The sequence below is a fragment of the Myodes glareolus genome, chromosome 6, assembly GCF_982192425.1.
Source record: "Myodes glareolus chromosome 6, mMyoGla1.1, whole genome shotgun sequence".
NCBI lineage: Eukaryota > Metazoa > Chordata > Mammalia > Rodentia > Cricetidae > Myodes > Myodes glareolus.
Window position 1 is genome coordinate 4,785,884 of NC_142031.1, and position 27,575 is coordinate 4,813,458.

The following is a 27,575-nucleotide window of genomic DNA, read 5'->3' on the forward strand; positions in this document are numbered from 1 at the left end:
TAGTTTGTATCAGCCTGTCTAATATGGAGAGAACAGAAAGCACTAGGAAACAATTTAACAATCTTTGCAACTATCCCTTAACAGGGTAAAAAAGAAAGCAACCTCTGTCCCCAGAGAAAGTCTAGCTCTGCCAGCAACAGGCACAGGGGTCCACAGAAGCTTGTGAAAACGGCAGCAAGAGCTGCTGGGGGCTGCTGGGATAGAAAAGAATCAAATCAGGTCACATGACACCAGTACAGCACAGACCAACTCTAATCCAGGTTCCCAGTCACTAAAACCAGTGTTGGTGATCGTACAAACCAGATACCTGAACCAGGAGGAAGGACAGTGTCCTAGGCAGAAGGCAGTGCCACCAGTCCATGTGAATGATCTCATAGCACACTAGTCTCAGTCCCCTCCTCTGTCAACACTGGGTCCATGTGAATGACCTCATGGCTGGCTAGCCACAGCCCTCTCTCCTCTACATTGGCTCATTATGGAGAGGCCCAGGGACACATGACCCCAGCACCAAGTTTTAGCTTTCTCAGTAGGAAGTTACAGATACAAGGTTTTATCTGAAAAGAGCAAATTGAAGGCAGGTAAGAGGCAGTGAGAACTGGGGACTATGGGATTCAAAGATACAACTTCATGGGATGGATCTCCAGGAAAATCTCCCATCTCACACTGGAAATAAAGTCCTTACATACTTACTGTCTTAAAACACAGTGCTAGAATGAATGAGAGGTTCACTGTACTTGCTTCCTGGCTTCAGCTGGCACCGTACGTACATCTAAGACGATGTAAGAAACACAACGGTGCCTCTCACCATCCTGCACAGCTGCCTTCCCACCACACTGCTGAGAGGATGTGGGTACCTCAAGAGGTGATGGCAAGGCTACCAGCGTCTTATCTTTACAGGAATAGGCTGTAGCAGGGCCATCTTGACACACTGATAGTGCCCAGCCTGAACAACAAACAGCACCCTTTCACTGCTGGACAGAACTGAGCTGCAGTCAACCACCCAGTAAAATGTGCACCCCAAACCTCACGAGATACCATTTGCCTCCTGGGTGAGGCACAGCTCAGAATGACCTCCTGAATAGAAGGAAAAAGACACCATACAGGCCTGACTGGGGTGATGAATGATGAAGGCAGAGGTCCCTGCTTGGTGCCATCTGAATTTGCCCTTCACAGTGTACTACACAGGGGACCACTGCCTTAGTGCTTGAGCTGTCAGGTGGTGTCCTTTCTCGCTGACTCTGGCTGCCAAGGACTCAGGAAGTGTAACAAACTTTGGGAACTATGAGCTGTGCCTGTGCAAACCAAGTCTTCCCTCCACAGGCTCTCCTGCTTGTCCCCAGCCACAGCTCTGTTGAGCAACACAGGTGTCACCTTCCAGAAAAACACTTTTCTTGAGATAAGCCAGTTTCTGCCCCACCCAGTTTTATGTTGTCAGTTGAAAAACACTGAATTATTTTCAAACTGGCCTCCCCAGGTCCCTTTTCAGGTGGCGCTGGCTACCTTGGGGTTGGTTCGCTGCTGCAGTCTCCGCTCTTCCCGCTCCCTCTGGAGTCTCTCAAACTCCTCTCTGATCTCAGCTGGAGTTCTCTTTCTCTCCACAACCTGTGAGCAGAATTGAGGGAGACAGATGAGGCCCAGGACACCCACAGAGACGGACTTTTGACATACACATGATAGCCGATAGCCAGGGGTCAGCAGGGCAAACCCCAGGCTCTAAAGATACAGAAGGAGTTGCACAGAGCTGCCTACCAACCCTGTGAGGAAAGCAAGGCTCTGCTGGCCTCTCCAAAAACTGACATTCCTTATCTTAGTAACCCTCAGAGGTGCAGGAACCTTCTAAAGAAATCCTACAGTTAGTTCTACTGAGAAATTAACTGTCAATGCAGTACACCGTGGGAGTCTAAACTTGGGACAAATCAGGGGCTTGTCTTCTATAACATGAAGTTCAGCACTGAGCTGCCAGTGACGCTGTGGTCTCAGGTCCAACAACACCGGAGGATCTAATAGCAGATGACGTGAAAGTCATTGGCACACCATGAGATCAAGTCTGGACAAGCCAGGACGCTCTAGCACGGCCTTGCTTAGTCTCAGCGCACATGACAGGAGGTGTTGCAGCTGACATTTCACAGGGGCAGAGCTTCATGGAAAGGGCGAGGCACTGTGGACATCAGCTCCCTCACCTCTGTGGCCACTGTACCACATGACATCCAAGCACACAATCCTAAGCCCCCATGAGAAACGCAGAGCCTGGGAACACAACGGAGCCCGGTGCTGGGTCTCAGCCTGGAATGCACTGCGGTGAAAACAACCTGGATCCTTCTCCCTGTGCCCACTGCACACGGCTGGTTAGAGACAGAACCAATTGCCAAATTAAATGGCCGGTCCCTCCACAATGCTGATGACACTTCCTGGGTGCAGACACCTCCCTCTTGGCAGTCATAAGCCTCTGTCATCAGGGCTTTACCTGGCACTAATCAAGTACAGGAAGCTGGGGTGGTCCCATGAGGGCAGTCCCGGCTGTGGGCACCTACAACTTTTGCTATGTGCTGGATAACCCCCACCCTGAGCCCCCACAGAAGCCTAGTTCACCTGGGCCAGTAGGAAGACTGACTCCATTAGAGGAGAAGTGCTGTGGAATAATCTTTGTGTATACTGTGACTATAACGAATTGGTATAATAAAAAGCTGAAGAGCCAATTGCTAGGCAGGATTTTCTGGGCAGAGAGGATGCTGGGAAAACAAGGGCAAAGAAGCCAGCCAGATAGAGAATGAGTTAGATACACAAAATGAGACAGAGGTAAAAGTCACTTGGTAGAATGTAGATTAATAAATATGGGTTAAGTTATAAGAGCTAGTTACAGCCGGGTGGTGGTGGTGCACACAACTTTAATCCCAGCATGTGGGAGGCAGAGGCAGGTGAATTTCAGTGAGTCTACAAAGCAAGTTCCAGGACAGTCAGGGCTACACAGAGAAACCCTATCTTGAAAAAACAAACAAACAAAAAGAACAAAACAAAATAAAAAAGCTAGTTAGAAACAAGCCTGAGATATTGGCTGATCTTTTATAGTTAATAAAAAGTCTCCATGTGGTTATTTGGGAGCTGGCTGGCAGGACAGAAAAAGTCCAACTACAGGGAAGGATGGGTCAGGTGGGAGTGGGCAGTTCACCTCCAGGGAGAATGTCCACAGCTACAGTCCCTAGGCATGGTTGGGTCTGAAAAGTCTAGGATCCTAAGTCTACTTTTATATTAATATCTTTTTAAAAAAATATTCTTTTTAAGGCTGGGTGGTGATGGAGCACGCCTTTAATCCCAGTACTAGGGAGGCAGAAGCAGGTGGATCTCTGTGAGTTTGAGGCTAGCCTGGTCTACAATAACTAGTTCCAGGACAGGCTCCAAAGCTACAGAGAAACCTTGTCTCAAAAAAAAAAAAAACAAAAACACAACAACAAAAAAAATCTTTTTAATTTTTAAAATTTTGTTTTATGCATATGGGTGTTTTGCTTAAATGCTTATCTGTATCATTTGTGATGCCTGGTGCCAGGGAAGTCAGAAGTCAGCATCAAGTCCTCTGGAACTGGAGTCACAGATACCTGTGAGCCACCATGTAAGTGCTGTGGTTTGAACCTGGGTCCTCTGGAAGAACATCTCTCCAGCCCCAATGGTAGCATCTCATGAGGCCATAGACAACCATCAAGGCTATCATAAGCACCACACGTTTTTATTGGCCAGACCTAGACTTTTCAGATTTTGTGAGCTTCCCACTAACATTTATTTCTCACATTGCCTTAGTTATCTCTGCTTTGTGACAGTTTGAAATCTCTCATGATACATTTCTGCTTTTCACAGAGGTTACCCTTCTTAGACACTCTCATAGGGGACAATGGGTAACGTACAGGGCTGCAAACTGCAGATGAATCAGGTCAAAGGATGTACCCATGAGAGCAGTTTGCAGGCAAGTTGAATCATGTGGTTTCCACTCCACCTGCCAGCCAGGATGAGTGCCGAGACCGTCTAAGCGTTCAATCTGACTTTCTCAATTCTAAGGAAAAGACAAACTTCATTTTCAACGTGGGCACTGGTGTCAACACTGCTAGCCAGCTCCAGGCACTAACAGCTGGGGGCGGTTATTGGTTACATTACAAGTTCCAGGCCTTCTAGAGCATCATAGTGAGAACTGCCTTTAAAAGACCCAATTTCATTCCTAACATCCTCCATTAAACAGAAGTGACATCACAGCTGAGACCCAGGTGCTTCTGAGGCATTTCACATACTCTGGATCCACAATTACCTTCACTTTTTACCGAATAGTCTAGGTGTTTACTCAAGTAACAGGCTGGGACAGATGACCTTCAGTCACCAAAGACCCGTATTCTGAAGACATTAGTAACACAATAAAAAGAACATAATGAATGCCATGTCCTTCGTGTGGAGAGAGAGCCCATGTAAACAGGAACTGCAGTCACTCCACAGATCATGGCCGAATTCAGATGCTCTGTGTGCATTAGGGAGCTGGTGTCCTGTTGCATGCCAGCACTGTTAATACTCAAGGATGCTTTCATTTTTGGTTTGTCTGTTTTGGTTCTCAACCTTCCTAATGTTGCAACTCTTTAAATATAATTGCTCATGCTGTGGTGACCCTCAACCATAGCATTATTTTTGTCACTACTTCATAACTGTAATTTTGCTACTACTATAAATGTATTTTTTGAGACAGATTTGTTAAAAGGATCAAGGCCCACAGGTTGAGAACTGTTCTATGGAGCCAAGGCTGGCTTGGAACTCACTGTATGCCCCAGGCTGTCCTGCCTCACAAGAGCTGGAATTACTCCCACGAGACATCACACCTAGCTGGCTTACTTGTGGATTTACTGAGAAGTTTGTTTCATTAAAGCAGTTTGCTGAAGCTATGCATGCAAAGTTGACCACTCACCATCTGTGACTGGCTGCCTCTTGAGTAAGAGCAGCAGAGTCTGGCTTTGCAGCATGCTAGCGGGAGACAGTCTGCTTTGGTGGGAGGGTCCCACTACTCCAGGCGTGCTGAAACACTGCCAGAGTCTGAGAAGAGTCTGGGCACAAAATGGACTCTTTTCCATCGGGTAAAAGGTACAAACTGCAACGAACTACTGAGATTTCCAGAAAGCTAGAGGCCTAAAACAAACTCCTATGGGAGCCAGGCAGGACACATAGAGCCTGCTGCAGACAAGGGCCTGATTACAGTATGGAGTGGAGAGGATGGGACAAAGTGTGAACACAGACTAGTTCAAAGGGCAGGGCTTCCTCAGGGCTGGCAGCTACCTCACGAGGGGACTCAGGTCCAGTGCTGCTATTCTGGCGCTTCAGACAACTGTTGGATATTCACACAAAACCTCCAGACTTCAAATCTTAGCAGCTACAGTTTACCATGCTACGCCCATCAGAGCACGGCTAAAGGTGGAAGGTGACCCATAAGCCCCCAGTGCAACCAGTCAGTTCTGCTTTCTTCCCATCATACCTCAAGCCTTAGATGGGCTTCCTGTCGGGGTCAGAAGGGACAGACAGAGCCTGAGGTCCAATAGGAAACTGGCACCATCCGCATGTGCCACTACCGTCGGACGGGATCCCGAGGGCACTGATGGGATCCCGAGGGCACTCGCGTATCAGTCTCTGGGTAAGACTGAGTAAGAACACCTGTATACTCTGTAGCAGTTTGGGTTCTTACAATACAATTAATATTCATGCTCACTTTTCTACAGAACTTTATTCTTCAGGTAACACAGAAGCGCAAAAAAGCTTGCCACACTTTTGCTACCAGGCAGATGCCCCGGGCCTCACAGGCCCCTACGGGACAGCCGTGGTGCTGCGCTTCCTCCTGCTTCTAGCTCCTCAGACTCAATGTCTCTTACCTCCCATCCTTCCATCTCCAGGCCTCTCTTCCCATATATGTCATAGATGGCCCTTGTTTGGGGATCGCTAAGCACTGCAATAAAAAGAAAAAAAAATGATGCATTTTCACACAGAAAACTTCCCCTCCAGTCCTGAAAACCCAGTGTACAAGGTCACGAAGTAAGCCTCCTCCGCCTTCCTTTCCTTGCCAGTCTTCTTCCCCTTTAAAAAAAAAAAATCATTTTTATTTTGTGTACATTGGGCTTTTTGCCTGCATGTATGTCTGTGTGTGGGTGTCAGATCTTGGAGTTACAGTTTGTGAGCTGTCATGTGGGTGCTGAGACTTGAACCTGGGTCCCCTGGAAGAGCAGTCAGTACTCTTAACCGCTGAGCCATCTCTCTAGCCCTTGGGAGTGTCTTTCTTCTGCTGCATCTTTCCTGACGCTTTCTTCTTTCGATGGAGGGTGTTTAAAGGCTACAGATGGGAAAAGCTGGGCTTTGGTAGGGTCCAGCCCGCTCTGGCAGTTCGGAAGGATGGTGGTTTTTGTTTGGTTTCAGGTTTTAGTTTTCTTGAGATGTTTCCTGTACACAAGGCTGGCCTTGCGCTTATTATGTAGCTGGGGATGTCCATATACTTCGGGCTCTACTGTTCCCACCTGCTGAGTGCTGCCCCATAAGAGTAATCTTCTCTAACACTCTGTTCCAAAGTGCGCTCCACAGGACACTGTACTGACGGCTGATTTACCTGACTACTAACCAACCAAAACAGCTGGTCTTGGTGTACTTCTCTTTACTTGCATTTTTTTTTTTTTTAAACTAGGGTCTCATGTAGCCCCGGCTCAAACTCAGTACACAGCCAACATTCCAAGTCCTGGGATCTCTACCTCCCAAGTCCTGGGATCACAGGTGTGAGCTCCAACATCCAGCTTTGAAAACCGTTTAAAGATACATGACTATCATTCACAATACTGGTGGCCACAGTACCTAGTGAGAAGATTCCTCAACAAGGGAGAAAATTACTCCGGGCCCCAATGGACTGTGAGCGAGGATGACAACTGCCCCAGAGCCACTCCGGATTTTGTTGGGGATCTTTGCACTGCGCCTCCTCTGAGGTTCCCATATATTTTTAGGCCTAATTAAAAAGCAATCTAAATGAGTCTATCCATATGCAAATCTAACAGAGAAGGAAGAAGAGCTGACCACTGGAAAACACGGAGCCAAACTTGTTGAGCAGAGCTGATTTACTAAAGAGGTCCAGGGCTTTGCCTGCGGCTGCAGTGCTTGCTTCCACAGGGAGGCAGGCTTCCGCTTACCTGCACTGGCCAGTGATGCATAACACCGGCAACAGCAGAATCGCTACAGCCCTTCACAAATCAGAATACAATGGGCTTGGTCACCACCAACCCTGGTGACATCGCAGACCCCTGTCTATCATGTGTCGCGGGCCGTCAAAATCTAACTTCTTGGTAAAAGCTGTGAGGTAAAACATGACACCTGCTATTTTGCTTGCTGTGAGGTCTTGCTGCCTCACACATTATCTAGCATTTTGGCCTCTAGTTAAGAGGCAGATCACAGGGTCTGAAATGAGTAACTTGATTTTTACTAATCTATAAATCCTCAGAGTGACTTAACAGTTTTTTTTTTTTTGCTTTTATTTCTAAATCATGGTAGAACATTTTTACCATTTCAATAGCTTTAAAATGCCCAACTTGGTAGCATGAAGCTCACCGGCACTAGGAAGCCATCAATCACTCTTTGCAGAGCCTTCCACCTTCCCAGAGACAAACATATCCCAAGTTTTCTTCATTTATAGGTAAAGCCATAAATTTCAGATCCTGAATGACTAGGCTCTACTTCCCCACCACGCTCTGCACACCAGCTTCTGTAAGCCCTTTCTTTCACCGACTGCCACAAAACCAATAAAACCACTCAGGTTAAAAAAAGGCCTTGTAGCTTCTCACAAAAAAGGGTCAAAGAAAGCAGCTTTACAAGTCCCGGCTCCGCCCCGCCCCCAGTAGACACCGGGAACCAGCTGGAGCCACAGCGCAGCCTCTCTCCAGACCTGACCCATCTCTTCATCTGGACTCCCATTTTCTTTTTCCTGGACACATATTGATTCCCAAAGCAAAATACGACTCTTTCAAAGGGCTCCGTCAGTAGGAAGCACCTAACCAAGCACCTCTTTTATACACCTCTAAGGACTCCAGCTCTGCCTTCCACAAATCAAGTCACTTAAAAATCGAACGTCTGGGCGCATGAAGCCAAGTTCTCCACTGACCTTCATAGGCCTGGTGAACAAGGTTAAACAGCCGTTCTGCCTGTGATTTGAGCTCCGGGTCCCTGTGCTTGTCCGGATGGTAGAGCATACACAGCCTCCGGTAGGCAGCTTTCAGCTCTTCAGCAGAGGCCTAAAGAAAGAGAAATTCAATTAGAGGACATCAATGGTACTGAAACACTATCATTATCGGAATCAGCCTTGGAACAGGACCTGTCAGCCACATTCCACCGCATCTGCCCTCTGCACAGGACATAATCAAGTTATGCTTTATTTCCCCAATAAGGCTTCGTTTCCACAGTTAATAAAGTGATCAATTATGTACATCAATAGCAACTGTGTTTGCTGTGCACACTGCTATGCAAGGGAATGAGAGCGGCTGTCTCCACCCTGGCTCGCCGTGCTGAAACACCAGACCCTTACTTGCCCCCAAACCCAAGTCAGCTAAGTCCCCCACACCAGAGAGCACACAGAGGGAGCACAGTCACATGCCACAGGCACATGGGATGTCAGTGATGTCAGAGCTTAATATATTAATTCTCAAGAGCCAAAGACAAGGCTGTAAAAGCAACACAGTCCTAAATGTGGCCTCTAAATGTGAACATGGAAAATGTTCCATCAGCTTGGAGCAACCAGGGGGTTACACAGGGAATGCTGGGCACAGAAGGTGCTTCCTGACGGTCTGTGGGGACAGCGGTGTGGGCTGTAGGAATGAGGCCAGCATAAACACCTTCTTCTTGGCTAGCAGCCACCAAAAACCCCTTAGGAGTCCTCCATGGCCCTGGGAACACTGTCTAGTTTTGCCAGTTGTTGTCTCTCTCTGGGAAGACCTAGAATCAGCATCCAAGACCACTGTGGTCTATCACAAGTAAAGCTGAAGGAGCACCCCCCCCCCCATCTTGACAAGGGAACTATGCTGTGTGGTCACTGACAATACGTAAGAGGGGCCCAAGAGGTCAGCATCTAGGTGGAAATGGGTCACCAAGGATGACCATGTCATAGCATCATGTACTGGGATGTAGGTCTTCAAGAAGTGATCATAGGGACGGACAGCTCAAGGGCAGTGATAGAAAACCACATGACACTATATGAGCTAACTACAACTTTTCCCTTCTAGGACTAAGCTTCTTCCCTTTTCTTTTTTCCTCCCCACTCACAAAGACGTGAAACTGACCCGTGCTTAACAATAATCTCTGGCATGACTTTACCCGTTTCCCACCAGCCCCACCTGGCAGATGCTGAAACCCAGATCCTGAGGGAGACAAGGTGCTGGGAAGGTATGCAGTGGGCACAGGGTTGGCTGGCCTGGGGCTGACCTCCCCAAAGTTCGATAAAGCAGTTACTCAGAAAAGCAGCAGCAAGATTGGAGCCTGCAGCTTGTCGGTTAGACTAGCCACAGACCCCTGCTGTCTGCCACTGTCACTCTAAACCAGAAGCTGTTCCACCAGAAGAGGGCAGGCTCTCAAGACGGAGAACTAGGGAGATTTCTGCCCTTCTGTCCCCAATCTCTTCCTCTACCTTCTCTCTGGGGTAGCCTTGGGAATGACACTGTTTAGTAGTTCTTAGCCCACTGCCTCCCCTCCATCTCTGGCAGGTTATCTCTGATTTACTGGGTGACCTTCCATTTCAGTGGCTGAGAAGGCAGGCGTAGGAGCTCAAAGGCCTGGACCCAGGCTATGCCCGGGTTTTTGTGTTTCTGTGATTCTGGGTGAGGGAGCTCCTATAAGCAGCTTTCCGTCTCAGTGTGACAATGCACTGAGACATCCCACGAGGGCTCACATGGTGCCCGACACAGCAAAAACTTATAAGAGTGGCTCTTCAGAACCTATTTCCTCCCTGTGAAATCAGGGGACAAGGCTGTTCCTCAGCTATGGTGAGACACATACCAGCTCACTCACAGGCAAGCCTGGCAATGCATACCATCCGATAGCAATCTCAGCTTAATTTCCAGACCTCCCCCTCCCCGTCAGCACTGGGATGGTCAGAGCAGCACTGCTTGGCGTGGGCAACAGGCATCCACTGCCAGCCAAAGTGGACCTGCATCACACCCGCCAACTGTGCTTAGATCTCAGTGGTCCCATCACTGAGCCTTCTCTTGCTTCTTCCTGCTTGGGGCTCTTTCCCAGCTGCCGCTAATCACGCAACACATTTCTTGCTGCATTAACACATTATCTGAATGAAACCCCAGCATTTGAATTACAATAGTAGACAACAGAAGATAAAACACACATCTTTCCGATAGCTCGATGCTGTGATTCAAAAGAGTTGTTCTTTCCTAAGTCATAGCTACACATTAGTTTCTTCCTGCAATTTTTTATTTCTTAAAGATTATTTATGTGTATGTGTGTGTACATATGTGTAAGGGTGGCCATGGAGGTCAGAAAAGAGCATCAGATCTGGAGCTGGAATTAAAGATGGTTGTAAGTCACCGACATGGTTGCTAGGAACTGAATTCTGCTTCTCTTAAAGAGAAGCAAGGGCTGGAGAGATGGCTCAGTGGTTAAGAGCATTGCCTGCTCTTCCAAAGGTCCTGAGTTCAATTCCCGGCAACCACATGGTGGCTCACAACCATCTGTAATGAGGTCTGGTGCCCTCTTCTGGCCTGCAGGCATACATGCAGAAAGAATATTGTATACATAATAAACAAATAAATAAATTTAAAAAAAAAAGAGAGAAGCAAGCACTCTTAACTACTGAACTGTCATTCCAGCCCTGTATTTATTTGGGAAAATAAAAAAGTATTCATGTGTACAGTGTGTTTCTATATGTAGTGTGTGTGAGTGCCACAGTGTACTTGTAGGGTCAGAGGGTAGTTATGTGGAGTCTGTTCTCTCCTTTCACCTTTATGTGGGTTCTAGGGATCAGACTCGGGCTGTCAGGCTGTGTGGCAGGTGCCATTGCCTGTCTGCTGAGCCGTCTTACCAGTGATGTTTTCTTCGAAGCCAGGTCTTAGCATGTAGCTCAAGCGGCCTCAACATGACCCTCATATGCATTCTTATTTTAGGTCCCTCAGCACTGGGAGTCTAGGTGTGAGGAACTGTCTGGCCTTCTTCCTGGAAACTTTAATTGCTCTTTCTCATACCTTATAAAAGTTACCAGTACAGGATGAAATGGAATTGAGTGACTCAAGGTTAGAAGACAAGTCCTGGTTACTAAAGTTAAGCCAAATGTCTGGGGAGCAGGAATCTAGTCTGCAATGCCACCTTTAATCATACTAACAAACGACTTAGAGTACTATCGATTAAGTAATGGAAATGAGAAGTTTCATTTTTAATAAATCTCACATTCAATAAAGGTTAGATTAGGCCTTTCATCACAACTGAATAGCTAAGGTCACTGGTTCAATATTTCATAAATGATAACCTTTCTCACTACTATTTAGCTCCTGACACCATTGTAGAAGGTAATGAGATCTCATTAAGAAGGACACCTAAACTATACATTTATCTCAAAACTTCTACAATAAAATCCAGATGTCCCAAGCTTAAAATCTGAAAGTTTTATTGCCCAGTCATCTGAAGAGAATGTTAGGTCACAAATTAAATCTCAATAGAACTTCTAATAAGATTTCTATTCCTAGGCTCTAAAGCTAAAAAGAAGAAGAAGAAAAAAAGACTTCTGTTCTTGTGTGCGCGCACAGTGCCCACAGAAGCCAGAAGAGATGCAGCTCCCTTGAAGCTGGAGCTATGGGTGGTTGTGAGCTGCCAACATGGGTGCTAGGAACTAAACTCAGTGCCTCTGCAAGAGTGGCAAGTGCTCTTAATTGCTGAGCCGTCTGTCCAGCCCTCAGCAGATTTAAAAGATAAACACTACACAAAGAATCATTCCTACCAGACAGCATGAAATTAGAAGCCTGTTACAGGTCGGGCAGTGGTGGAGCACGCCTTTAATCCCAGCATCTGGGAGGCAGAGGCAGGAAAATCTTTTGAGTTTGAAGCCTGTCTGGTCTACAGAGTAAATTCCTGAACAGCCAGGGCTACACAGAGAAACCCTGTCTCGAAAAACCAAACCAAACAAATCAACCAACCAAGCAAAAAACAACAACAAAGAAAGAAGTCTATGACAGGAGACCCCAAAACCCCAAAATCTGCGACTATTAAACAACACACCGCCCAGCCATCAGGGATCAAAGAAGAAAGTGCGAGCAGGTTAAATACTTAAAACACAGAAAATAAAACACAACATGCCAAAACCTATAGAATGAAACAAAGGCAGAGCTGTGGGGAAGTTTGTAACCATAAACCACCGCAATAAAGCCAGAAGTAAGGCTGGACATCTGGCTCACCAGGTTCAGATTCCAGCGTTTATGTGACCCTCGTGTAGCCTCTGGGAGTGCACACGGGTCCATTCACACTCACCCCATAACTACTAACTAACCAAAGAAGCCAGCCATGGCATAAGGTTCAAGGCTAGCCTGGTAGACTTAACAAGTTCTACCAAACTAGAATTATACAGACTGACTTTGTGTCAAGGAACAACAATAATAGTTCTTGTGTTACTCTATTTTCTGCTGCTGTAGCAAAATACTTGCAGTTGCAGACTTTATAAAGAGCAAAAGATTGCTTTCGCTTGACGTTTGAGAAGATGCAGAGGCATAACAGCCGCTTACGCTTGTCTCTGGTAAAGGCCTAATGTCGAAGGGCATTGAAATGTGTAGCCTGTGAGGGTGACGGCAGGGAGCTAGAGCAGCTGGGGTCCTGATCTCTTCCAAGGGCCACAGCAACCTCCTGCCCTCCAGCTGGCCAGTGCTTAGCATCAGCTGTGAGGACCGAGCTTCTAGCACATGAGCCTTTGGAGACATACTTAAAGCATAAGTGGTAAAGATGGGTACTGACTGGACACATTTCGTAGTTGATGCTGCTGCTTTTGGTGCTAGGGCCCAGGCCCAGGACTGTGTGTGCTGACATGCTCTGCCCTGCCAAGCTGCAACCCGTGTCCTGGGTGGGCAGCAGCACTCATCAGCTCCGAGCACAAAGACACTAAAGGAGAAAGGGCAGAGCTGAGAGGTGGCTCCATGGTGAAGGCACCTGCTGTACAAGCCTGGACATAGCGCCTGATGTCTGCAGCCTCTACAGGTTGAAGAGAACCAGCTCCGGAGGGTTACCCTCTGACCTTCACATGTGCCTGTGAGAGGGATGCAAGCATGCACAGATACACGCACACCAAACATACACTATTTGATTGAGGGGCCTCACCTCAGCTCATTGGCACCCCTTTATCCAAAGTCTAGAATGTTTGGTTGGAAGCATCACCTCAGCTCCCTAACACCCCTTTATACGAAAGTCTGGACTGTTTGTCTGGGGGCTTCACCCCAGCTCCTGGCATAAGCACTGTTCCCTAGGAGTTACCTTAGTCCAAACTCCACCTCCGAGAAAGCCCACCAAACGGTGACCCCTCCCCAGGGAAGACCACTCCCACAGGCTATTTAAACTGCACCCCAGAGAATAAACATGTGGTCTCTGGGTTTCCTGTGGTCTCCCTTTCTCTCTCTTGCCCTCTCCATGTTTCCCAGGGCTACCCAGGAGCACTCCATTAAAAATGGCATCTTTAATTCGGTCTAACTGGGTGTGATTGGGATTATTTGCGTCAGCAGAGCGGCTCCACACAGCACACCTCTAAGATCTGGAACAAGGCATGGATGTCTTCCAGTCAAACGACTGAAGGTGCTAGTTAGAGCAAGATGGCAGAATAGACACTCAACCAGAAAGGAAACGACTGGTTTGGGATGACATGTCCCTATGTATGGAATATCCCCCAATTTAAACAGAGACACACGACCTGTTAGAACACAAATTTAGTATAGTAACAGGATACACAAAACCCACTTGCATTTCCATTGATGAATAAGGAATAGCCTGAGAAAGGAAATAAGTAACACAAAATGAAAGAGACCGTCGTAAGGGACAGAGAACACCGGCCACTAACACAAGCTACTACAGACGCAGCACACGCCCTTTCAACACAAAGGGTCACACTGTATAGTCTAGGCTGACCTAAAATCTCAAAGGCTCCTCCCCTTCCAAGTCCATGCATGCAGTTTCACACGCATGGAGCACATCTACAGGCCAAGAGCCACTGCCTGGAATTCATTTTCTGCCCCCACAATGTGGATGTGGGAAATCAAACACAGGTTGTCAGGCTCAGCAACAAGAGTCTTTCTCACTAGGCCATCCCAGCAGCACTGAAATGGTTTTCCATCTTTATTGTTTAATATCTTTTTTTTTAGATATTTGAATATCTGAGGCTCAATGTGATATATGTCGTTCCTACTCATGACAGTCTAGTATTAATGACACTGCCTCATACACCAACTAGGCACCAAGAAGTATAGTCCTATACCACGTGTGCCAGACTCTGGGAGCCCCCAGACAGGGATCTGTTCCGCCTTGACTAAAGGTCAGAGTTCAGACCTACTGTTGCTCCTTCAAGGTTGTATGACAGGTGGTGTGACCTAAGCTGCGGCTACTTGGTGTTTTAGGTACTAAGAAAGTGATTGCTTTGATCCTTCTATCACGGTAAAGAAGTTCCTTGCCTTCTTCCCTTCCTCCCCACTTTTGGACTGGGGCATATAAAGGACACGAGAAATAAACGTGAGGCGAATCTCAGGACTTACTGGATGCCCTTCCGACTCTATCAGTTGTTTCTTGTCTCTTTCTTAGTCCTCACGTTTCCTTCCAAACACAGACAGGAATAAGCGAGGCCGGGTGGAACCTGGTAGTTGTCATCTGGATGCAGGATGCGGCACCAGACAGAGCCAATAACCTTTGGAGCAAGGTGATCACAATGACCACACTTATGCTCTTGATTCAAACCCGCTCAGCATGGCCAGTCACTCTTCAACCATATGACACTTAAGTAACAGTGCTGCCCTCTCTGAAGCTGTACCCCTACTGAATCGGCAGTTTACCTAATCCCCACAACTGAAGACACCCCCCTTTCCCCGGCCTGTATGTTCCATGAGACTCTGATGGGGAAAATAGAAACAAACAAACACGCACAGCTAGTAGAGGCCTATACACTGGAAAAATGGCCCTAAAGGAGGAAGCTGATCTGGGAGCTAATGAACATTCCAGACAGGAGCTGTGACCTGGAGAAAGGGGCCACATCTCACTGTGTCACTGGCTGATCCCGACTGTAGAGCGAAGTCGAAACTTGTCAGTGCTGGGAAGAAGGCTGTAGCTAATATGGCGGGAGGGCTCATTCTCTACCCTGTCCTGTAAAACACCCTACTCTACAGCCAGACCCCTCCCCACCACATGCGGAGACCATGTGCCTGTTCAAGGCAGCTTTCTCTTCCTTTCCTTCTTCCTTCCACCAGCCTGGGTAAGTAGGCACTGGGATCTAACCCATTTCACATTCTAACCCGGCAGAGTGAACCGTCCTAAGCAGTCAGTTGGCGCGGGACTGCTGCCTGGGGTCTGTGAAGGAGCCTGCCAAGCAGGAGAAGATGGACGGCAAGGGACTAGCTTCTACACACTGCAGAATGCAGCTGTGCATGGCTGACAAGAGAAACAGTGTGCAAACGCCCCATGCCACGAGAAACTTGTTTTCCTTTATAGACATCATTACTGGTTCTGGTGTGGAAGATGACAAACAGGCAACCTTTCTCACGACAATAAAAAACCCGCGAGGAGACAATCAATACCTGCCAGATGGAAAGGCGAAACCTGCAGCGGAGAGCTGCGTCTCCTCCTCTAGGGGCCTCCAAGGACTGCAGCAGGATGCCCAGGCCTCACCGCTTCAGAGCCAGAGTACTTCTGGGTGTGAGCCTGCCCTTTCCCTGACTCTAGACAAACTTCAGAAGGGAAAGCACAGATTCACCAAAACAAAGGTGAAGAAATTCCTTCTGGCAGCCAGTTCCTCTAGAGCAGCAGTTCTCAACCTGTGTGTCTAGACCCCTCCGCAGGGATTACATATCAGGTATTTACATTATGATTCATAACAACGCCGAAATTACAGCTATGACGCAGCATTTTATGGTTGGGGTCATCACAACATGAGGAACTGTACTAAGGGGTCGAAGCATTATGAAGGCTGAGAGGCTGAATCTACAACTCGTGCCTCGCTTGAGAACGGGGTACTGGGGGCTGCAGAGATGGCCTGGCAGATGCGGCACTTGCTGCACAAGTGGGAGTGAGACCAGATTAGAGCTAGATCCTGGCACCATAGAAGGCGCAGGTGGGTGTGGCAGTCTGTTTGAAAGCCTAGCACTCAGGAGAGACACAGGACACCTGAGTAAGCAAGCTCTGGGGTCAACAACCAACACCAACAACACCCTCATACACAGGCAAAACACAATTCTAAGCAGGAGGCCAGCAAATGTACATTGCTTGGGGATGATTGGTGTCAGCTAGGTTCTAGGTAGCACCCAGGACAAAAGAAGCACAATGGTCCCTACCCTCAAGAGACAACAAACTAGCTGTGTTGTCACTCTTAAGACCCATGAACAAGGGCTGCAGAGATGGCTCAGCAGTTAAAAGCTTGCCTGCACTGCTCTTGTAGAGGACCCGGGGCAGGTCCCAGCACTCACACCAGGCAGCTCACAACCACTTGTGACTCCAATTCTAGGAGGATCCAACCCCACACATAAAAAAGCATATGAAATAAATAAAAAAGACCCCCCCACACATGGACTTAACTAGACATAGGGCAGAAATGCTAATGTTAGTGGCACAGAAGTTAGGGAGGTCAGAAGGCAAGGAAAAGACCTAAATGGGTCACAAGAGACTTTAAGTTGCATCAGGTCCTTGAGAGGCTGAGGCGTACTACCAGAAAAACAGGACAGAGGAAGCAAGCCACCAACTCGGAAGCAAGATGGGATGCTGCACAGTGGTATGAGGAGGAAGGGGCGGACAGGCAGCTCATCTGAACATCCATCCATCTGCTCATTCCTTCAGCAAACATTTGTTAAGAACGTTCAACAACAGGGATGTGCTGGAGAGATGCACGGTGGAACTGTATCATCACCCAAACATCAGAGCTTACTGTGATAAGCTAAGGTGGCTAATGACGTCTTCTGGACGGTTTTCTATGGCGTGCAGGGTACACAGTGGCAACAGACAGATGCAGTCACCAGATCTCCTTGAAGTGAAAGGGGTAAAATGTCACATAAAACATGGTTTATAAAAGGCTTTAAAAATCCCAGGGGGTGGGGGGGCTGGAGAGATGGCTCAGTGGTTAAGAGCACTGCCTGCTCTTCCAAAGGTCCTGAGTTCAATTCCCAGCAACCACATGGTGGCTCACAACCATCTGTAATGGGGTCTAGCGCCCTCCTCTGGCCTGCAGACATACACACAAACAGAATATTGTATACATAATAAATAAATAAATAAATATTAAAAAAAAATCCCAGAGGCCAGTGAGATGGCTCAGTAAGTGGGGTACTTGCTGCCAAGTCCAACAACTCGGAGAGAAATGCCCCCTGTCCCAAGTTGTCCCGACCTCTTCGACACAGACATTATGAGGTGGGATTATCTCTCTCTCTCTCTCTCATACAAACACAAATCATTTTCAGTTTGTTTTGGTTTTCTTTTTCTTTTTTTTTAAAAAGATTTATTATGTATAAAACATTCTGCCTCCTTGTATGCCCTCACGCCAGAAGAGGGTGCCAGGTGTCATTACAGATGGTTGTGAGCCACCATGTAGTTGCTGGGAATTGAACTCAGGGCCTCTGGAAGAGCAGCCAGTGCTCTTAACCAACTGAGCCATCTCTCCAGCCCACTTGTCTTGATTTTCTAAGACAAGGTTTCTCTATATAACAGTCCTGGTTGCCCTAGAATTTGTTCTTTAGACCAGGCTGGCCTTGAATTCACAGACATCTGCCTGCCTCTACCTCCTGAATGCTGGGATTAAAAGTAACCATCAATCTTTAATCTGCTAAATGGTATGGCTAGGAGTAAAGCTGCAGCTTTGGCGGCTGGTTCTGACTCAATCCTTGGCTGAAATTCTAGCTTAAAGGTGGAGGTACAGGTTGGAGCCATGTTTACTGTTTCAAGGGTTCTGCCACCACCAAGAAGCATGCTGCTGCCGCTCAAAAACACCATTTAAATGTCTGGTGGCAGGGCCTCTTAAAAGAGCTGTGAGGCTTTGGCACTAACGCTGAGTCAGGAAGCCTCTCTTAAAGATGTGCTTCTGCCTGCCTCTAGCAAACAGAGCACACCTGAGAAAATGCTGCTACCAAGTAGCCATGCTTGACTCTGTTCTTGTCTGTCTAGAATCCTTTTTAAAAAGCTTTCTCAGGCTTTATACGTAAATTCTTGCCAAACCGTGGGTGTCATTTGTTAGCAGAGACTCCATGTAGCTGCTGAAGGAATAACGGGCTGCACTGGTAAGCCATGGCGATACACAGATGAACAGAAATGGGTTAATGTAAGATGTAAGAGCTGGCTAGAAATACGCCTGAGCCATTAGCCAAACAGTGTTGTAATTAATATAGTTTCTGTATGATTATTTGGGTCTGGGTGGCCGGAAAACAGAACAGTCTCTGCTTACACAGAGCCTGAGCTTGGCCTGGGTTCTGCAATGTGTTCCATACTGTCTGTTAATATTAACCGGACATAACTTGTGAAAATAGACAAAGCCAAAGTCAGAGACCCAAGAGAACAGTGAGAGGAATTCAGGGTTGAGTTTATGGGGGAGGGGATGATCTGGAAGCTGGAAGAACTCTGGTCAGTTGACCTCAAGATTGAACCAAATAGTGTGTAAATTAAATTACTCAAAGCTCAACACAGAGGCGGCAGGACAACTCTAGTGAGGGTTACGTGCGGGTTATGGAGTGACCAGAAGGCAGCTTAGGCCTGGGAGGAGGGAGTGGACATAACTTTCACCTAGGCACAACGTCCAGAAGGCAGAGAGAGAAGGGGGAGCAGGCTGATGGAGACTCAAACAGACTCAAGAAGTTGAGAACGCTGGGCACACACCTATAATCCCAGCACTCGGGAAGCAGAGACAGAAGGATTTCAGTGAGTTCCAGGACAGCAGCCAGGACTATTACACAGAGAAAGTCTGTGTTGTTCTCACTAACAGGTCCTCTCCTACATCACCTGGGTTGGTTTTAGGATGATAAAAATCAGATGAGCACAGCCTGGTGGAGTACTCAGAGGCCGAGGTAGGAGGACTGCCAAGTTCAAGGTTGGGTTAGGCAACTCAATGAGACCCTGCTCAAAGAGCAAAGTATAAAAAGAGGGCTGAATATAGCTCAGCGATGGGACCCTTGCCTGGTCTACACAGGCCTTATGCTAGTCCCAGAATCACAAAAGTAAATAAACGCACCATCAAATGACTTGTCTTTGATGCAGAAGGAAGCTGGTTCTGGATTCCCAACCAGGAAGCCAGCTAGAATTTAATAATTTGTATGGTTTGATGCCAATCAAATTTCGTTCAAGAAAATGCAAGGAAATATACAGAGAGGGAACTCATCCACATTATTTCAACTGTTAATTACAGCATACACACACCCTTTTTGTTTGTTTTGTTTTTTTCAAGACAGGATCTCTCTGTGTAGCCCTGACTGTCCAGGAACTCGTTCTGTAGACCAGGCTGGCTTTGATCTTACAGGGATCTGCCTGTCTCCTCTGGGATTAAAGGACTACCACTGCTTAGCTCTTTTCTTTCTTTTTTTGAGACAATCTCTTCTTTCTTTTCTATTTTTGACAAAGTCTTACTATACACACTTACACATGTGCCAGCTGGCCTCACAGCAATTTTCAGGTGTACAGTACCACTCCTAGGCACCTCTCTGTACTGCCCAGGCTGACCTTGACTCCTGATCCCCCAGCCTCCTCCTCTCCAGTGCTGGGATTCTGTGGCATGACACCACAGGCTGGCAGACTGGCTTGTGGAAAAAGAGCTGTATACCCACCACTACAGGAAGTAACAGAGACGCACTCCACCTCTCTGCCTTGCAGGCTGAAGGATGAAAAAATAGGTTTACACAGGGCGAGTTCCGTCCCCAGCTAAGGTTGCCTCACATCACACAGGACCCCACGGCGGAGACTGTCTTCATTAAAGCTGGCTTTCACGCATACCCTTTGAGGTTCAGCTGCAATCTGGGGCCACTTCGAGATCAACAAGTGTACAGAGGAACTCAATGTGCAAGGTGCTGGGCTCTACCACCAGACATCCTACTCTGTCCGAGTTTCATCGCCAAGGCCAGGGGTCTAGTGGACACAACCACAGCTCACATCCCTTTGGAGTCTGCCTCTTCCAGGAAACATACGGGCTAGGGAGAGACACAGTCAGACCATGAAATAATCAAGGCAGTTAAACAGATCGACCAAACACACAAGCCTCTGCTTTGACAAACAACTGTGTGACTTTGGGTCCTATTTAACAAAGTTAGAGGAAACCCCACAGAACTGAGACACAATACACTCAAAGATGGCACCACAAACTCTTAAAAACACAACCAGATAATCAGTAACGACAAAATTCTAAAAAATTCTAAAATTCAAAATTCTAAAAAGAAAAAAAATTCTCAGGGCCCAGTAGCACAAGACTGAGGTCCTAGCTATTCTGGAAGTTGAGGCAAGAAGATCAAAAGTTTAAGCACAGTTGGGCAGCTTGCTAAGACCTATCTAAAAACTGAACAAGGGGCAAGGGTTAGGGCAGTTCAGTGGTAGAGACACACTGTGTTCAGTGCCTAGAACTGGAAAATGTTTCTAAGGCCAGAACACAGTGACCTTTAAAGCTTCCAGGACACAGGGGAATCTTGTCCTTAGCACAGACCTCTGCTCAGAGCAAATGGACCAAGGGCAGAAACTGCCTTAAATAGAGGCCACTCAGGACACAGAAAACCCCTCTCTATTGTGACACAACTTGGTTTTTCACTATTCTCCTGGTCACACTTCCATGTTCCTCTGGTGCCTTGAGACACCGCTACAAACGACCAGGACATGCATGGCTTTTGAGACGTCTTCCAGCTCTCCATGGACTTCTGGGTTCCAGCAGAACTGACGGTTCAGACCCTATCTCCCCCTTAGAAACTTATCTGCTCTGTTCACTCCCGCTCCACCCTGCCCAACCAGGCACACTCCTGGCAGTCTATCTTTTTAGCTTGGCATTTCTTTCTGGGCGGATTCTCTGCTTCCTGCACACTGCACTCTGACATGCAGGAGAAGTTCCCGCAGTTCCGAAGCCTCGAGGTGGCTGCTCAGAGAGGAATTCACTGTGTCCTTACAAGAGCAAAGCAGCAGCGACATTCGCAGAGGCTGTCTCTTTTAGAGATAAATGTGTGCCTGGTCCTCGTTAAAACGTGTACAATTTATTAGTACGCTAGTTGCTTTAAATCCTTATCAGAACGAGAGGAATACATGGAGTAAGAGAAATCAAAACAGACACTTGCAGAAGGAAGCACAACTCCACAGCTGTGCAGGCGCGCTGCTCCCAGGCCCATGTGCTCTCTCCTATCATTTTATTATTAGATTTACAGCACAAACACTTTCAATTGAAATCTTTGAGAGAAAAGGAAACTGTTTAGCTGCATAATACAAAACCAGAGCATAAAAACGTTAAGAACCTATTACCAAAATGCTCAAAACAGGAAGGTATTAACTGGCTTATGGTTCATTAACGAAGTAAACTTAACTTTGTAGTGTTGGCTAATGACACCAAAATAACATTGAACCCGGCCAAGCATCCTTCATTGTTCTCTCCCCTCTCCACAGTGAGCCTCTCCTAGTCACCCTGGCCACCCCATGCTCCTCACTTTCTCTCATCTTGCCCATATCTTCGGAGCATCTTTGGGTCCCCCTCTATTGTATCTTAGACTCCAGTCTCTAGTTTACCCTCTGTGGTAGGTTTTGTGCTCAGAATCAACTACAGCAGAGCCACCCACCCAGTCAGCTCTGCAGGAAGTACCGTTCAGGACAGCAGTGTCTTTTAAAAAGAATCCACTCCAGCCAGGTGGTGGCTCACGCTTTTAATCCCAGCACTTGGGAGGCAGAGGCAGGCGGATCTTTCTGAGTTCGAGGCCAGCCTGGTCTACAAGAGCTAGTTCCAGGATAGGCTCCAAAGTTACAGAGAAACCCTGCCTCAAAAATACATAAATAAATAAATAAAGTAAAAAAAAATCCACTTATCCACTCAACATTTGGAGCAGGCAGAAAGCTTGGGCACTCATAATCTAATGCCTGGTATACATTCTGGCACAACCTCTCCTCCGGCAGCACTGGAGAAAGAGCCCAGTCCCTGTGTACACAAGGCACTCCCTCTACCACTGATCCATGCATGTCCCCAGCACTGACTTCCAGTGGTACAACAGATGAGCAATTTAGCACGAGCCACACTAAGGCCATCTATACCCATGTTTAGTTTTTGGTCTTTTGAAACAAGGTCTCATGTGGCCCCGGGTAGCCTCAAACTCACTATAGAGACAACAGAGACCATGAACTCCTGACCTACCCTCCAAATGTTGAGATTACAGGTGTCCTTCACCATGCCATGTGGATGTCTTCAAAATACACAGAATCTCACTGCTGTTAAAAGCTAATAAATACTAACTGGATATCTATGCTCAGCACTTTACATACATCCTGCCCACATGGCGATGTGTACAGTCACCCTGGCTCACAGGAAGTGCTTAACACTTGTTACTTTATTTGAGACAGGGTCTCATTCTGTAGCCTTGGCTGCCCTATGTGGGACAAGCTGGCCTGTTTCTGCCCTGGCGTGCTGGAGTTAAAAGGCATATGCCACCATCCCCAGCCTGTCAGCTACATCCTTGTGTCAAAGAAAACAGGAGTGGCATGTAGGATCGCTCGGCAGGTGAAGGAGCTTGATGTTGAGTCTCATGATCTGAGCTCTCCCATGATGAAAAGGCAGAACTGATAGCCAGAAGTTGTCCTCAGACCTCACATTGTGCTCCACACATTAACAATACACGCAATTAGAAGAAAAAGACAATGGGCAGGAAGACTAGACAGAGCAACAGAACTAAAAACAGAAAGGGCACTGGAACACAAGGCAGCCGCTCACAAGGCCACACTTCCCAGGCTCCTCTGGCTTCAAAGGCTAGCAAGGACAGCACTGTCCTCTCCACTGCTAAGCACTTGCAGGTTAGTGGTAGGCACAATGGGCGACAGAAAGAATTGTGGTCGTGGACAGCCAGCTCTGACCCTACATGCCCAATGCCAAACCTTTGCTCACAGTCCACTGTGCATGTGGAGAAACTCAAGAGTCAACCCAGACTCTCCTGACCTCATGAAGAGGAGAAACCATATGGTAGGAGAGAACCAACTTTGTCACACAAACACCAAACACACAGACACAATAAATAAACATTACCAAAAAACCCCAACCCCCTATCCACCACTAAAGCCTCCAGATAGCCTTGAAAATGAGGTTGGCTAGCTACACTGATTAAGACCAGTGAGTTTCCCAAGAGGTGCTGACGCACACCTTCAATCCCAGCACTCAGGAGGCAGAGGCAGGTGGATCTCTGTGAGTTCAAAGCCAGCCTGGTCTACAAAGCTATAAGGAAACTCTGTCTCAAAAAAAATAAAAAATAAATAAAAAACAAAAAACAAACAAACAAAAAAACCCACTCAAAACCAAACCAAACAACCAGAGTATTTTGTTTTTGTTCTGTTTCTTAAAGACAAAGTTATGTCTTGTTATGAAGCCCCAGCCAGTTATGAACTCATGATAACCTTACTGTTTGGCTAAAATAATGTCCTTCAAAGTGTAACATGGCAACAATGAGGAAAAAAAATCAGACTATATTACTTAGGAATAAACTAGGTTTAAATCATATCAGTTAAGAATCCTATAAAAATCAGTCACAGAAATGGCTCAATGGTTACGCGCACTTGCTGTTCTTGCAAGACCAGGGTTCAGTTTCCAGCACCTCACGGTAGCTCACAACTGTCTACAACAATGCGTGTGCTGAACATACATGCACTCAAGTGTAACACCTATACAAATATAAAAGGAATTCTACAAAAAGCTTAAGGATAAATCAATTTAACGCTAATTTGCTGTCAAGAAATCCATTCTCCAAACAGTTTGGAAAAAATCATCCTGGAAATCAGACGGGCTCAATTTTAGTCCTGATCATGCATCTAACACACAAGACCACAGAGCCAGCCTGGAGCTGGTGGGCTTGACTACTGGGGGGTCACCACTCTACCAACAGAAGCTCTGCGACAGCCAAGAAAGGGCCTCCCTCCCTCACTGGGACCATGGGCTTGGTTTACAGAAGGAGCTGGTGGTCCTGGCTAGCCAGCGACCTCCTGCCGCAGAAACCTGAGAAGGGAAATTCTTAGGGAATTTTTGGCATTTCCTTATTACTTCAGTTGTTTAATTCTCTTATTCATCTAATTTTTACTTCACTCTTTTTGAAATGTGGTCTCACGTAGCTGAGGATGACCTTGAGCACCAAACTTCCTGCTTCTACTCCCCAAGTGCCACCACGCCCAGTTTGTACAGTGACTGCAGCACGTGGTAGAGAACGTGGTTTCATGCCAGTTAGACAAACACTCTACTGACTTAAGTTCCAGTCCAACTCAGTGCTTCTACACTGTAAACAGAAAGCCCAGCCAGGTTCTGCAGCGTTGCTCCCACCTGTGACTTCTAGGTAGACGACTGAACATGGTGGAACATTGAACATTCTATGGACGCCCTCTGAAGGTCCTCCAAGGGCTGGAGTGCCCTCCTATGGCACACTCTACTAAAGTCAGAACTGACAGCACATAGAGCTAAGCTGACACGCTTCTGACACATATGCGCACATACAACTCAAGATTCCTTCTGTTGTTCTCCAGCTCAGGTATGAAAAACCAAAAACCTAGTAAACACTAACGGCATCACCTCTAAAGCCTCCATTCTAGTAGAACCCTGAGCCACAAAGTCAGCACGCAGAAATGACGGCTCTCAACACTGAACGTGTTGTTTGACAAGGACTTCATCTATGGCTATAAACGAAGGGAGTGCCTGCACTCACTGGCAGAAGAAAGAATTCCTTTAAAAGAGGTATTTCTTTGGCTCATATCCCAGTTCAGTAGCAATGAAAGGCCCTAAAATCCCAGGGGTTCAAATGTCCTTCTGAGCACCGAAGGCTCCCTAGGCTCAGCAGTTCTGGCGTGCAGGTAAACGGTGGCTCAACTACTAACAACTCCGTGTAGTTAGGAGTGTGAGGGTTTTAAACAAAACAAAACCGGGTCCTGGAAAAACTGGGTTCTTTTGCCACTTTGCTTCCTGAAGAACCAGGGTATAGTATACACTGGGGCTCTTGCCTTTAATCCTAGCACCTGGGAGGCAGAGGCAGGTGGATCTCTTCGAGTTCAAGGCCAGCCTGCCTCAAAAAACATAAAATGTAACAAGCCAGGGTAAAGTTACAGTTTCATTTAACTACTAAGTGTTAAAGAAACAATTTGTTTAAAGTCTGAGGACAGTTCAGCTATAAATCCAGGCCCCAGAAAGTCTGCAGGAAACAATGGTTAGTACAGCTGAGAAATGCATACTCCGGGTAGCCAAGAGCACACTATCAGAACAAAGAGCTTTGTAGTATGTGGGCTGGTAAACTGAGGCAGCAGCACAGTTCAAGAGCTGGGTTCTGGAGTTCTAATGTCCAGGGATGAATTACACCCGACAGTTCCTTCGATTATAAATAATTATAAATCAAGTTTCAGGACAGCTAGGGTTACACAGAGAAACCCTGTCTAGAAAAAAAAAATAAAACAATGGATTATTATGAGGGCAGCTATGACAATTTAATGAGACACCACATTTAGAGGGTTTTTGTTTTATTTTGTTTTTCGAGACAGGGTTTCTCTGCGTAGCTTTGGTGCCTATCCTGGAACTCTTTGTGTAGATCAGGCTGGCCTCGAACTCACAAAGATCCACCTGCCTCTGTGCCACCACCGCCCTGAGCATTTAGAGTTCTTTCAGCAGGTGCCGTGCTCAAAACACGCACTTTAATAGACGCTGGTTATTAGCAAGCAAAGTAGCTTTGCTGAGGACAGTCCAGTTCGGTTACACTTGATCACTACCAAAAAATTTGAAGGATAGGATTGTCTGCTGGGGATGGACCCAACTAATCATTAACGCACCCTGACCTTGGAAGCTTTTCCGGAAACCCTTTCCGATGGAACTCAACTGCCGACTAGCAACGCGAATGGGAACCTACAAGAAATGTACAGGTGGCAGACAGTGCGGGCCTCTCGGGTTACTTTTTATTCTCGAGACAGCGTGAACACACTTGACCTGGATGCTGAAGCCCCAGTCAGGACGCCGTTGCGTCTCAGGCCTAGCACTTCTTGCTCATCCTCCGCCCCTTGAGCCGAGGCTGGGGAGGTCCTGTTGTCTAATTTCTGGGCGGTGGCTCAAGGGGTCGATGGAGGGCACGGAACGCTAGCGTCTGAGGCTAGATCCAACTTCGGTGGCACCAGAGATATAGGCGCCCGGCTGAGTTCCAGGGAGGCTCCCAGGTGGCCTTGACCTTGGTGTCCCGGGACTCAGTTTGCCCGCCTGCTGGCTCAGGCCGCTGACCCTAACCCTCCGTCTAGGGCAGGTGCGTGAAGAGGGGGCATGGGCCTGGGTCACGGAGGCCCAGGAACCCCAAGGCAACGGCTGTCCCGGGACCCTCGTCCTCCCTCCGGCAAGTGCGTGGGCTCAGGCTCAGCCGGGACACGGTGCACGCCACGCACGGGTAGAGGAGAGCTGGGCAGACGCTGGACCCGCGCCAGGGCGCGAGGGTCGCGGCGCTGTGAGCAGCCCGACGGCTGACGGGCGCACACGGCGGCGGGGTCACGCGGCCTCCGCACCGGGCCGCGGCCTCCCTGAGGCGGCTGCGGGGCCAGAGCCGCTCGCCCGACCCTCCAGACCCATCGGGTCGGGCGTCAGTCCCGCCGACGCCGCGCCGCGGGCCTCACCTCCCTGCGCACGTTCAGCAGTGAGTAGTAGTCTTCATTGTCCAGCTCCTCCTCGCTCAAGGCCGTCGCCATCTTCGCAACCTTTCACCCCGCCAAACCGGCGAGGCCGCACTCAAGAGGGTCCGGCGCTGCGCGGCGCTCCCTGTAAAGCTTCCGCTCTACCCACAGCGGCCCCTGGCGGCTCGGAGGCCGCATGGCAGCCCGCGGGAACGCGCCTGCGCAGTACGCCACCGTGCGGCCGAGGCCAGTAGCAAGCGGGCGGCTCGCGGGGGTGGTGGGGGTGGTGGGGGTGGAGGGGGGTTAGGTGGGGTGGGGCGGACTTGTGTGTGTGAGCCTTTGCACGTGTGTATGTGTAGTGGGGTGGCACTGACATTGCATGTCCATCTGAACCAGTGCAAGTGTGTGTGTGTGTGTGTGTGTGTGTGTGTGTGTGTGTGTGTGTGTGTGTGTGTTGGGTGCCTACCCGGGTGGCACTAAGCCTTTCCCTGGACTGTCAAGGGAGACTGAAAGCTACATACTTGAGGCTTTAACTCCCCCGCGCCGCCCCTTCCCCCGGTTCTGGGCGGCCC

The 27,575-nt window shown here is 47.9% G+C and overlaps 1 protein-coding gene across 1 annotated transcript in view; it reads right to left on the reverse strand.

Annotated features, from left to right (window-relative positions):
• Dnajc11 (DnaJ heat shock protein family (Hsp40) member C11) overlaps positions 1-27,143 on the reverse strand; it is a 51,214-nt gene extending 24,071 nt beyond the window's left edge. Inside the window, exons 1-4 of the mRNA XM_085690140.2 lie at positions 27,007-27,143; positions 8,141-8,270; positions 5,883-5,956; positions 1,501-1,602 (exon numbers count right to left, since the gene is read on the reverse strand). Of these exons, the coding sequence (XP_085546266.2) occupies positions 1,501-1,602; positions 5,883-5,956; positions 8,141-8,270; positions 27,007-27,078 (378 nt within the window). The 5' untranslated portion in view covers positions 27,079-27,143. The remainder of the gene's footprint in view (positions 1-1,500; positions 1,603-5,882; positions 5,957-8,140; positions 8,271-27,006) is intronic.
• Positions 27,144-27,575: the final 432 nt, after the last annotated feature.